This window comes from Chanos chanos, chromosome 5 (genome assembly GCF_902362185.1).
Source record: "Chanos chanos chromosome 5, fChaCha1.1, whole genome shotgun sequence".
NCBI classification, from domain to species: Eukaryota; Metazoa; Chordata; class Actinopteri; order Gonorynchiformes; family Chanidae; genus Chanos; species Chanos chanos.
Window position 1 is genome coordinate 6476264 of NC_044499.1, and position 13557 is coordinate 6489820.

Sequence of the window (13557 nt, forward strand, 5' to 3'; positions counted from 1 at the left end):
AGCCGGGTTTGGGACACAGAAAACAAAGGAAGGGAAGTCAAATTTATACCGAGAGAGGCTCTGTGACATTTACAGTGAAAAGCCGTTCCAAGCTCCAGGGAAGCTAATCTAACCCCAGGCACCGGTGGGCTTTTCCATTGCTCTATACTCACCAGAGGGCTTACTGGCCTGCTTCTGGAGATCGCTACAAGGCTAGAGCATATTTTTCATTAAAAAAAAAACAAACTAACAAATGTACTAAACTGACTTTGGTTCCAAGCTAGAGGAATGGGGAAAAAACAACCCTCAGTATGCTAGTAGCAGTAGTAAAAAAAAAAAAATTAAAAAGTAAAACTCAAACAGTCCATGAGTGGGAGATCACCATAACAACATAATGATGTTCAACCTCATTTTTTTTTTTTTTAAAGTTTTCAAAATCTTGGTTTATGACACAGAACCCTTCAACTCCTACACTGGTGCAAACATTGCTAGGCTAATACAAAGATGGCATATTAGTCACCGCAGGCATCCTGCACTTCGCGGTCCACGTCGTCTGAGTCACTTCCAGACTTTCCTGGAGTCACTGCTTAATGAATTTCAGTGTATGACTACACTTGAGCTGATGCACTGTATAACTGCACTAGGGCTCATGGATGGTAACAGTGGCTGTTGGCGAATTTTGACATCAGGTGCTGGAGCAGTTACTTAAAACATCCGCTAATACCTCCCCCTCCCAAGAAAAAGAGAATATACTCAACTCTACTAAGTTATTAGTGCACTTTGTGAGAAATGTTAGTTAGAGCCTTGAATAACTCGGCAAGAACCATCTAAATTATGTAATGTAAACAAAATGAACACAGGGAAAATGAACTTTTAACCGCTATGTAAAAATCAAGTTGATATAACGACTCTGAAGTGTTTGAGCAAAACACAGTTTCATGCAGAAAATGTCTGATAAACAGTACACATTAAGTTTTGCCCCAAGAATTTCACCGTTTTTATAATGGAGTAAAATGAATCCCCTCAACAAAACCACCAGAAAGCACCAACACTCACACGGCGCTAAACAAAATGTAAATGTACGCAGTTAAGAAAAATTCCTCAAATCTGACATAGCTCTGAACAATGCGTAAACGTATGCCGTTGTGAAGGATTTGTTTTTTTTGGGGTTTTTTTTCCAAAATTGATTGATAGCGACAAAATATAGCACTTCTGACAGGCCCTCTTGCAATAAAACCATCAAGTGGTTTACCTGCCCACAGTTCCAAAGAAGAGTTAGAACTACACTTGTCAAAATAAATTAAATAACTACGCAGATTGGTTTATCCCTGCACTAAAAGATAGATACGATTAATACCATCAATCATCTTTGTCTGAAAACATAAACTGATACATACTTTTTACGTTGCTGCTGATACAGCAAACCTGTAGCACGATAAATGTTCGTGTTTTAACATTTGAATCAGACTTACAAGAACATAGATGACACTTTGCGTTGCCAAATTTGACAGCATTATCTATAATATATTGTGAAGTACAAGTCCATTATTTGGTATAACACAAAGTACTTTTTTCTTAAAGGAAATGTCCCATGAACTTCATATTCTCCCTGTGGCAAAACACAGGAAGGTGGTTATATGTGTTAAATATGTACAACAAAGAAGCTTTTAAGCCTTCAGACTTTTTTAAGCTCAAAAGGAATGTTTCATGTCTTTGTTACCTGCCGGCTTTAAAGCAAGCGTGTACAACTTGAACCAGGTATTCCGGGCTTCCTGCAGTCACATCCTGATATTTAGGTAAGACATGGTACATGTGTAAGAAGCACACATGCCTGAGAGCGGAAAACATGGCTGAACAGCTGACCTTTCTGTCAGCAATTACATGTGTTCTCCTCGGGTCTGGAGTAGATGGGGGACAACCTCTACTGTCAACCTCTGTCAACCTCTAAGCTTTGGCAGTAACCAAACTTCAAGCACGTTAAGTTCTTTTCATGTATAAGAGCTTCGTGAGGTCACGTTTCGAGACAAAAACCCAATTAAAGCGAAAGACCTCCTCTGGCAAATTAAATTACTCATTGGACAGAGCAGATCCATGTCTCACCTGCCTATGTTCTGACACAACATTAAATGGGCTGTGTTAGCGTTCCCTGCCAATGACAGATATGCTAAGAGGGTCAACTTTTGTAGTCTGTATCATCAGTTCAAGTCATTTACTCAGTGTTCAGGCAGTGATGAGTTTATAAGAGATTTAATCACTACGGGGTTTTTTTTCTGGAATCTATGTGCCAATTGAAATATCTGTCTATGTGCAGGGCAAGAGCCTGAAATGTACCTCTGTGCTTTAGAAATAAAACACTGACCTTTAATCAGCATCAAAGCTTTCCACCTGCAATGGCTGTCTTTGCAGAATGACTAGGATGAAGCTTAGCCACTGTCCTTCACCATGTTTACGATGTGGCATAAGGTCACAAGCAGTACTTTGTAACACATAATACTCCTTTATACTTCTTGCAGAAAACCATTCCTCTCCATAGAAATGGCTGCATAATATCACACTGCCATGTTTCTGCCAGTACTTAGTTGCTCTGTCTGCATCTGTCAGAGACTGGAACAAAGGGCAACTTAGTTACTAAACTAGACAAGGAAATGAACCCTTTAAAAAGGCCTGTCTTCTATAACCTTCAAAAGGGACTGTCTTCCTTTATACATTCAGACAGCATCCTTGTCAAACAAGATATATATTTATTCTTACAATATCAAAACCTACATTATGAGAGATCTTTTTTGCTATTAGGACAATAATTCTAAAGCTGTGTATCAATACATCTTTATATCCCCTCTCTCTCTCTCTCTCTCTCTCTTTGTGGTAGTGCAGTCATTGAAGGCCAAGAAAAGATAAAATGCATGAATCTAAACAACAACAATCACAACAACAACATCTACAGCAACAACAACAACAACAACACTGTTACTCCAAAAACACTGGGCCATATAGCTACTGAAAGTGGGAACAGTAACATCTGTGCACAGCAGATAATTAGCATATGGTACATATTGTGTGAAGAGTAACGGTAGGCAGCTTTCTATTCACGCAAACACCTGCAATTCAAAGCTGAACGGAACTGCAAGGGACCTTACGCCTTCAGATAAAAGTAGATCACACAAAAGGTAATGAAAGAGAAAACGCTTTCGTTTTGACCTGACCTTCAAGGACAAAAATTCACCTTTTCATCTACTCTCCTCTCCGCCCTCTGGCATGAACAGAAAAGCAGGTCTCTCCCAAAACGAAAACATGCCTCTGGGTCTCAAGACCCTCAGCCCAACCCTTCACTGTCCATTTTGATAGAGCTCCAGCTCCACAACTCTCTGGACACGACACAGAGAACTGGAGCAAAGGAAATCTGAGACATATAGCACCTAAAAATAGTTGAAGTGCTTGACGGACATCAGCGTTTAAAAGCAAAACAGCGCAAACGCATTTAGGTGGCGCGCATCCTGTGTAGCCACACCCCTATTGCTTTCTCCTACAGTATAGCAATACTGTGTGTCAATCAATATGCTATGCTCCATTAAATAAAGAGGTCTTTCGAGTATATCTTTGCAAATGCAGTTATGCCTACAGATCTGCTGATCAAATGTATTCCTCCTACTGTCAATGTAAAGTGTGGCTTTAATGCATCGCAGCCCCAAGGTAAGCTAAAGTTATGCAGGCTGAATTATCTACTGAATTCTTTACTGAAGCTTTAGATACCCATGTTGCCAGGTAATGTATTGCCAGGCAACATCAATTCTGTAACAAAATACAGGGACATTTTTTTGGTCAAGCAGGAAAACAGGAACAAAAAAAAAAAGAGGGGGGGGGGGACCTTTCAAGCATGAATACAAAAAAGAAAACAAGAATATTGGAGGGATTTTGATCCCAAAACAGTTTGACGTGACTAGTGTAGAGATAGTAGGAGTCTTGCCAGCCGGGGCTTGACTAAGCTGTATTGTAAATACAGATGTAGTGTAGATGGGAGATTCTGAGTCTTTGTCAGCTGAATTAAATACCCTTTGGGGTTTATAGCACGACTGATACAATCTAACAGTGGAGCTTATAAAAACGCTCCCCTGATTAACAGATGTTAGTCAGTTCCTAACATTACTTCAACACACGCAACAAATCATTCCTCCCGGGGTAGTTAAACTTAAACTAACCGATACATATCTTTTCTTTTTTCATAAATCTCTTAACACATTCTAACTATAAGACGCTGGCATATTTTGATATCGTTGCCGGAACATAAAAGAGCAAGGTACATCTAACATATAGCATGTTTCACAAAAGCGACCTCACACCAATGTACTATGGTGGAAGTGTCTATTAACTAGCACTTTGAGCCTTTTAGTGCTATCTGAGTCCATTGCATGGTCGGACAAGTGCCTCGGCAGTGTCATCTCATTAGCCCCGGATTTCCACGAGCGGCAGAGTAACGCGTCCGGGAGAAAAGAAAAAAAAAAAAAAATCCCATATGGAAGATTTCTTTTGTCAGCTCTCAAAGTGGCTTAAGTGGAGAGAGATGGAAATGGTGGGAAGGGAAGGAGGGGCACTCAGTCAGGGGAAGACATACCTGTGTCCTTTAAGAGACTGCAGCATCAGCATACAGACGGGATGTGAGTCATAAATGAGCACATTTGAAAGGGAGAGAGAGAGAGAGAGCGACAAAGAGAGAGAGAGAAAGAAATCGAGAGGTAGAGAAGAGAGAGAGATGGATAGATAGACAGATAGAGAGAGAGAGAGAGAAAGAGAGAGAGGAGGGAGAGAGAGAAAGGAGAGACAGAGGGAGAGGAGAGAATCTTTTGGAAAGTGATAGGCTTTTGCATTAAATAGGGTCACTCCTTTCCCTGTGAGCTGAAGTGTCACTCAAAAGTTCCCGCTCTGAGCCTCTCTCTCTCTCCGACACACAATATTCAATTTTAGATAGTGTACAGGCCCAGCCACAGGCTATTACGCAGTTCCCAGCATTTTCCTCTTTTTCTTTCTTTCTTTCTTTCTTTCTTTCTTTTTTTTTTTTTCAAATGTTCAGTCCACAGTGTGGCGTAAAGCTGAGCACTTGTTCAAAGTCCCTGCCTTGCAGCACAATTTAATATGACACTTGGCCAATTTTCTAAAGTATAAGTCTTTGCGTCTGTAGACACGGTATGCCAAAATCAATTTAGACAACTGATAAAGAATAGACAAGAAAAAAACCCTACAGCACACTACTTGATGGTAAAATCCCTTAATTGATTGCTACAAGGCAGACACTGTTTTCCATTAGTGACCATTTTCTTTTAATTCTTAATGACTTGTCATATCACAGGTGTCATCCAATAAAGCAACATTTCCGCTCATTTAAAAAGATGGCACAGTCATAATCCTCAATACTTGTTTCATATTCAAGTGCTTGAATAGATTTCAAGAAATTCCTCTACTCTTAAAATAAAGCTTTCCCTATTTAATTAAATCATATTTCCATCTCAAAATGGCTCTATGATGCTTCATGCGTTCTTTTTTAATTTGATTTAGCTGAGGGGTTTTTTTTTTTTAAGATTTTAACAATTAGCAACCTTAGCAGGACACAAAGGGAATGTATGAGGCCGAGATTTGATATTTCACTGCATGTCTTCCCATTGTTTCCTGCAATGAAGAAGCTAATAGGAACGTCTATCAACTCGGCTATCACAGCCACTGGAATAAATCAAATCCCCATCTACACAGTTGCATAAACCTGAGAACACAAAGGGGCAAAAATGCCAAACCTGGCCTTTCAAAGTACTATTCAAAAGCAACCAGCAAAAACTGGGACACATGGTGCCAGTGAAGACGTGACAGCGCAACCAAGACAGCCATGTTTTTAAAGAGGTTTGACACTCTAATACAAAGCATTACACACCGACGAGGATTTCATCACCATTTATGCAAATGTTCCATCATCAGAAATTCATTATGATTGTCTCCATCTTCCGTGAGAGAAGTTTGGTCGAAAAGGGAAGAGTGTCAAGGGTACCAAGTGAAGATGGTGAGATTCAGAGTAGATGATTCATCGTGGCCTGTGAACAAAAGAAAAAAAAAAAAAATCTCTCCAACCATCGGAGTGGCCGCAGGGTCTGTTAACATTTCAGAGTCTCCCCCTCTTTGTCGTAAACTAGTTTCTCAGACTCCGCGGCATATTAACACATCACATTTCAGCAAACGCATACGGCTGATTCCATAGGTCTGTTTTCTCATTCTCAGGAAGAGCATTCAATCATCCTGTTCTCCTCAGAGCAATAATACAGAATAAAGCTGCACTGGACAAAACTCTGGCACAATGCTTGACACACCACACATTTTAACCTGAAGAAACATGCTTGATCCAAAGCAAAAGTTCTCTCATCATCCAGCCATCTTTTCATCCTTAGCTGAGTAGAATTACCTTCATGTATACACCAACCATGTATTTTAACCATGCATGTACAATCAAAAACACAGGTGATTTCATTTAATTTTCAGATATCAAGAGTCCCTTAGACATACTCAGACATAAAATGTTCACCATAATTACTCTGTCTCAAGTTTCTGAAGAGATCTCTGAAAGCATCTGAAGGGTTGTAGAAACGTCTTTTTTCCTGATTACAACAGACTGAAGATCAATCTCTCTCACTTTTTTTTTTTCCCTTCTGTTTGCTTGAGAAACTCTCCACAGGTAGTAGCTCGTGGAGTGTCATATATTACCAGAGCAGACTGTTAATGCACAGGCTGCTCTCTCTCTCTCCGCAGAGGAAGTTTGTCCAACTTCAGCAAACTTGAGTGACTCGGCCCTGCACATGCCCCATACTGGCGCACGTGAGCATACATACTTATCACGGTCTCCTGTCTTTGTGTGCCTTCGAGTTCAGTTTGCATCATGACAAATGTCCACCTCGTCATCCACAGAATAACTCAGAGAACATTCTCAGAGAGACTCATAATTGGAAAAAAAAACAAACAAACAAATTCTCTTAAAAGGGACTGAGCGGTGTTCTTCTTTATATCCTTATTTAAATATTATTATTTAATATTTAGTGTTTTGTTTGTTATTTTTGTTTGTATTGTTGTTAGTGGCGGTGGAGGCGATGGTGCTAGTGGTGGTTGTTGTTGATACTCTAAGGGGTATTTTATAATTACAGTTATAATATGATTTCTCTGCTAGCAAAATAACTCCAAAATTCCACATTAACCAATAGGAGAGGAGCTCAAGAAAATTCCTAATTGGGCAGTCTTGACTTTTGGCTCTGGTTATTTGTCTTAGACATCTTATTTAGTGAAATACCTACCCCAGTTTCAGTGATAACTTCGGAGCCCGATAGCTTATAAACAAAGCATGTGATTCAGGCAAAAAAAAAAAAAAATCATAATGACACAAATATGTGACTTGTCATTTGGGGTATGTTAATGATTAGCTTTCATTTTCCTTCTCTTTCTTCACCAGCCAAAATGCTTTTTAGCACTTGAGCCAAACATGTCTGCCTCTCAAACATACAAATTCATTTATGGGGCAGATTGTTTAGAATACAAGCTGCAGGGGATATTGGGATTGAGTTTGCTCTAGATTATTTGCAGATGTACTCCCGCTTCCCTCCTAAGGGTGGAAAAGTAAGGTAACGTCACCCCCTCTTCAAGGCACTGTCTAAGCACGAGCTCCTGTTGCCATGGAAACCATTCACTGTCATCCAATCTCCCTGTGCTCTCTCTCTCTCTCTCTCTCCCTTTCTCTCTGTAGAAACTGCCTAACAAATACACAAACTGAGCCTCATCTTTGAGGCTAGGGATTCACTGACAAAAAAAAAAAGAAAAGAAAAAGATATGGAACAGAAAACAGAATATCTTTATTCTCTCCCTTTCTTACTGTATCTTTGTCAGTGCTTACTGTATAAGATGAAAATGGACGGGGAGTTATTCTCAGTGAGTATAAGAATCTGCAAAACACAACTAAAAATCTGTAAAAGATGGAAAAGCACTAAAATATTGAATGTCACATCTCTATCATTTAGGTTTACAGTCTAAAAAATTCTCTGATACTTGTTTTAGTACCTTAGGGCAAGTATGTTGTGAATACCATGGTGTCTCAAATCAATTGTGTGTGTGTGTGTGTGTGTGTGTGTGTGTGTGCGTGTCTGAGAGAGGGAGAGAGAGAGAGAGAGAGAGAGCTGAATGTGAGTGACCTGTATTGAACCAATTACTGCAGTATACCCAATTAAAATTTGCTTGTTCAAATACTTGTGCCTGCTTTGCAAACACTGCTTTGATAATACGGAGGCACGGCTTAAGAGAGGCAGGTACGTAAACCCATCTCTATTTAATAGCACCCAAAATTTAAAATTCCTGTCTGAACTGGATTTTCAAACTGCCACAGCGCAAATGAGATGCAACAAAAAAAAAGAAAAGAAAAGAGTGAAACTCCTTAAAAATATGAGAAAAGTCCTGATATAAGAGAGATGTGGCTACTTTGGACCGAATTAGGAAAAAAAAAAAAAAGCTACATTGTTCAAATGAATTTGAACCGAAAAGACTTCTTTGAATTCTTACACACTTTGGGAAAGGGCAAAGTCATTTCAAACTGATAGAACTTAGGGCCAATATCAGCTGCCATCACTCTTATGCAATTCAAAACATTAAACTGCATTAAAGCTGAGGACTTTTTTTGACAGACGGGTCCTAGTAGTGAGGATGATCTGATTGTTCATATATCTCTTTAATAGTTCAGCATCATTGGAACAAATTTCAGTAGATTTAAAGAGAAGATAATCCAATCTCACTTCCAAAACAAACATTCACTTATACTGAAATGTCAATGCCATCTTGTTGCTTTTTTGTTGTTGTTTTTTTTTGTTTTTTTTTCAGAGTGAAATGGTTTATGAAAGGAAATGAAAATGATTGCAGTTGCATGATCACAGCTGGAGACAACAATATCTTCCTCGTGTAATTTTGTAAAGAAAAAAAAGGAGAAAAAAAATGTGAATTGTCACTCAGCATAATGACAGTGTTACATACAGAAAATCATTTCAGAGCTAATGTGTTGACAGTGTGGCTGTCTAAACAGCCTTCTACATGGTCTTACTTTTCTTACTAACCGACAGTTTTGTGCCAGGATCATAAATCTAACTTATGTGATCTATTATCTAATGATCTGGTGCATTTGTGTTGTTTTTTTTTGTTTTGTTTTGTTTCTTAGTTTTTTGTCAGAATATCATAACTCTCAATGGGGAATAACAACAATACAAAAAAACAGTACTTGGGCATCACGAGAATGTTTTTTTTTTTCCCATCATAAAAAAAAGAGAGAGACAAAAGCGTGTTTGAAATGACAGTAATTAAACAGCAACTTGGATATCAGCCTTGCAGCTGGGAGTATATGATGCATTGGAATGCTTCTGGATTTTCCACTGTAGGACTCATGTTTTGGCCACACTAATGGTCTGTGCATCTTTTATGAAATTTAAACAGAAGTTTAAAGAGGCGAGAAAGATGTACACTGGGGAACATTAGAAGAAAAAAAAAAAAACAACTGAGTGTTTTCAACTTTTTTTTACATCAAAGTTATAAAAATTGTGTCATTAGCAGTCTTCAGAGTTAAGTAGATCAAATTTAGATATTAAAATGTACCATCCTGCCATCTGTATGAAATAAAAAATGCAATTACACATAGACATTGTAAACAAACCAAAACTCTAGTTAAATATGCATGTTGACACTCTTTCTTTTTTTACTCCTGGGACTCTTCTGCCTATAAATATGCAGGCCCTGATACATTCATATTTAACTGTACATATTTGCATGCAGTCCATCAAATTATACTCAACTCCTTTGGGTGGACTGTCGTGAAAATCCTGGTTTAGCAGTTCACCCTTAACTTGCAAAAAGAGCACGGGCATTGCGTCACATACTAATTAGTGGCTCCAGTTGTGCCGAATTTTTCCTGACTTGATTCAATAATAAATTATCTCTGGACTTAACTGCCCGTGTTATGGTGTCAGATATCCATCTTGCTATAGGCAGAGATTTCAAACTGCCTGTGGAAAACGTTTAGCTGAGATCATCAAGTTCACACAAAACAGTGAAAAGAACAGTATTTCCAATCCCATATGTCACCTTTACTCATTTATTCATTGTTCGTTTTGTGTGCAAATGAAAAAAATATATATATTTCATTCATTTTAATTGAGCGAAAACCACTGAACCTTTAAACTACAGACATGCAGTGCTACTACATATATATCATTCTCAAACTCACAGCAGTATTAAAAGTAGTTACAAAAAAAGGTTTTAAACTAAGTTGTGGAACCAACCAGGATCAGAACAGAAGTATATGTTCAAAAGAGGATGGGATACAACAGGGGGAAATGGTTGTAGAATCAGTTCATTAGTCAAGATTTCCGGGGGAAAAAAAATAACAATAATAATAACTACGTGCAAAAATATCCAAATTATGGGCCAAAATAACGAGCAAAGTATGAAGAAAATTTTCGGCAGAGATCAGAAATCAGCCGGTCTCCCTCTTTCACAAGACAAATTACTCTTTTCCATCTCCTCCCTCTCTCAGACTCGTTCAGACTCATTCTGTAATGTGTGAGTCAACATGGCGCGGCTGTCACCGCCGTGACACCATAAAGCAAAACAGCAAGGCCCAACACATCTGTCACCCCCTTCTCAAGAAGATATCAACACCAGTCCCCGCCGAAAGCCAGCTAGCACCGCCTGTCTCGCAAAGACCACCCCACCCTCACCCAAACCCGACCACAAACTCCAAATCTGACGCACGTGTTGCCTGCACTGACTGCCTTGCAGTGACTTGTAAAAGAGTTCGTTCTCTAAAGATCATTCATTTACAGCCGTACTATGAATGGCTGGAAGGCAGGCAGGCAGGCACTGTTCTAGAAGATATCAGCACCATGGACAGCGGCCAGTGTCTTCGGTCTGGGGCCTTTCTGTTGTATCAAACAGGCGGCCACAGGAAGAATCCATAACCCGCCTCTACAGCAACGACGACAGAGACATTTGTAATGTGTCACTACGGTTACAGCTAATAACCTCTGTGTTGTTGCATTCTGCAATTAAAAATGGAATAATACAAGATTAACGTGTGCTGAATAAACACTAAATAAAGTAAGAATGGTCAGAAATGACCTGTTGTGTTTGGGTTTTCAGAGGAGCAATCCAACAAAAGTCACAAACCACAGCATTGTTTTTACTTTTTTTTGTTTTTTTACCTTTTTTGTGCGTAAATAGGAAGTTTGCATAACCATGTTTAAATGTGCTTGCAAAACACTTAAGAAACTTGAATGCCATTAAATAATAAAGAATTGCCCTTTGTGTCAAGTTGTTAAGAATGTGAAGTTGAGGTAGGTTACAAAAGTTGTTAGCATCATTTTGATCTGTGTTTAAAGTGTCAGAATCAGTGCAACCCCAGTTTATTTGAAAATTAATCGAAAAAAAACAGCCTGAAGCCAACGGCATACGCAAAATTAGAACACATTCATGACTAACTTTGTGAGCAGATAAACATTTGTGTTTAGTGTCATCCCTCATTTAGCAAGCAGTCCTAACTAATACACTTGATTAGAATTTGAGCTTAAAGTCTTTTGTCTTTAGCTAAAAACTGTTTTAACACAAAGCTCCAGCAGCCTGCGATATTATGTACGCTTGTACCCGCTGTTAAACATTTAGACAACAGTAGCTTACATTAGCAGGCTACATATTAGCCAGGCCCCACAGCATTTCAATCCTATATGGTTTAAAGAGGACGGGACCGTTTGGAACCCGGGTGTGGGCCTACGTTTACATTAATTTCTGAATAAATTGCATTCATTTCAAAATTAGATTTATGCGATCAATAACGGATGCGTGATTTGCGATAGCTCAACTCACCCAGCACAAAGAATGGAAGTTCGGTGTTTTCTAGGTCGTCAACAACCACAATCTCGCCCGGAAAATCATTCCTGACGGAGAAGAGAAGCTTCGGCTCGGAGGCCGACGGACTGTGCATGATGCTCAGGTCGTTTTCTCTCAAAAACGGCAACGCAGAGACTGTGACGCTTTTCATTTTGCACTCCATATCTTGAGACTGGTCCTCGTCGGCATTTAACCCATGTACATCAGGGGGATTTATGGCAAAAATCCACAAAATCCCCACTAGAAAACACGAGTGTGGACCCATCTTGTCCGACACCACGGCAGTTTCGAATCCGCTTTTCAATGCGAGGCTGGAGTAGTCAGTTGTACTCGGGCTGCAGGAGGAAGAGGAGCAGAGAAATGCGCTTGCAAAGCAGAAATTTCCGGGTTTGTCGTTTGAGGCTAGATAAATACCTAACGTGGCGTTCAAATCCCCATATGTTTCGTCAGAGGAAAAGATATCATTTTTTTACCATTATAACGAAGCTTAGCAGAGGGCTTATAGCGAGAGAAGCGGAACTGCGCAGCATCAGCAAGCCGTTATTTGAATTGTCCACATCAAGCCATTAGGAGCGATTTCTTGTTGCAGTGGGCACGAATATGCACGGGCACAATATATATATTCAGAATATCTCTCACCACAGATTTAAACATGACCGTTTACCTATTACATATACTGCTTCAAAGAAATCGTTTCATATTTAATTTACTTATTTTTTGTGTGTATATGTACAGTCGACCCAATGATCCCCACACCACTGTAACAGGATGTTTTACTGAAATCCATTACCCTGATCTATGAAATGTATGTTTGGTGGGCCTGTCTGTTTGTGTGTGTGTTTGTGTGTGTGTGTGTGTATATATATATGTATATATATATATATATATATATATATATATATATATATATATATATATATATATATATATATAAGCTCAGTCTTAAATATCAGTTATTTTTACTCCCAGTCCAAATTTTCATAATTACAATTTTCTCTATTCTTTGTACAGCATTGAAACACTGTAAATGCAGTGTCCTAGAACTTACAGTGGATTCCAATGACACTTTTACCTACTTAACTTCAAAGACTGAAGTGGTACAGAGTAACAATTTCATGAGACTCAAGCATTGATATTTTCATCCAAATGAACAAATCCTTGTTGTAACATCACCATGGATAACGTCGTCTGATGTTCTGATAACAGAAAAGAGTAAGCAAAGCACAGAAACGCTAACTGCATCTGCTGTGGCAAATGGCAGGTGCAAGACTAGAGAGAAAAAAAGAAAAAAGAAAACAGCTGAGTCTGCCTTAAAAGAATGATCTCCCTGTGTAATCTTGAGCTTCTTCCAGCGCTAAAGCAAGGCTTTAGCAAACTGTGAAGCACTTTTGTGATGAAAGGGCACTGCACTCATTTCAGCTTTGACCTGTTCCATAATTGAACTTTGTGGACAGTAGGACACACACACACACACACATACACACACACACACACACATAGACACATGGCCAGTGTGTCAGCCCAATGCCTGTTGTATCACTCTCATTCTTAGCTCTTTTTTTCTCAATACTTGGCGCGTTATTACTGTTTATAGTACACTGCTTGTCCATGAGCAGTATCCCAGGAGTGAGCGTTGCGAGGACAATA

At 39.1% G+C, this 13557-nt stretch overlaps 1 protein-coding gene across 1 annotated transcript in view; it reads right to left on the reverse strand.

Annotated features, from left to right (window-relative positions):
- Positions 1–12175, reverse strand: part of astn1 (astrotactin 1) — a 163258-nt gene extending 151083 nt beyond the window's left edge. The window contains exon 1 of the mRNA XM_030773550.1: positions 11887–12175. Coding sequence (XP_030629410.1) covers positions 11887–12175 — 289 coding nt within the window. The remainder of the gene's footprint in view (positions 1–11886) is intronic.
- Positions 12176–13557: the final 1382 nt, after the last annotated feature.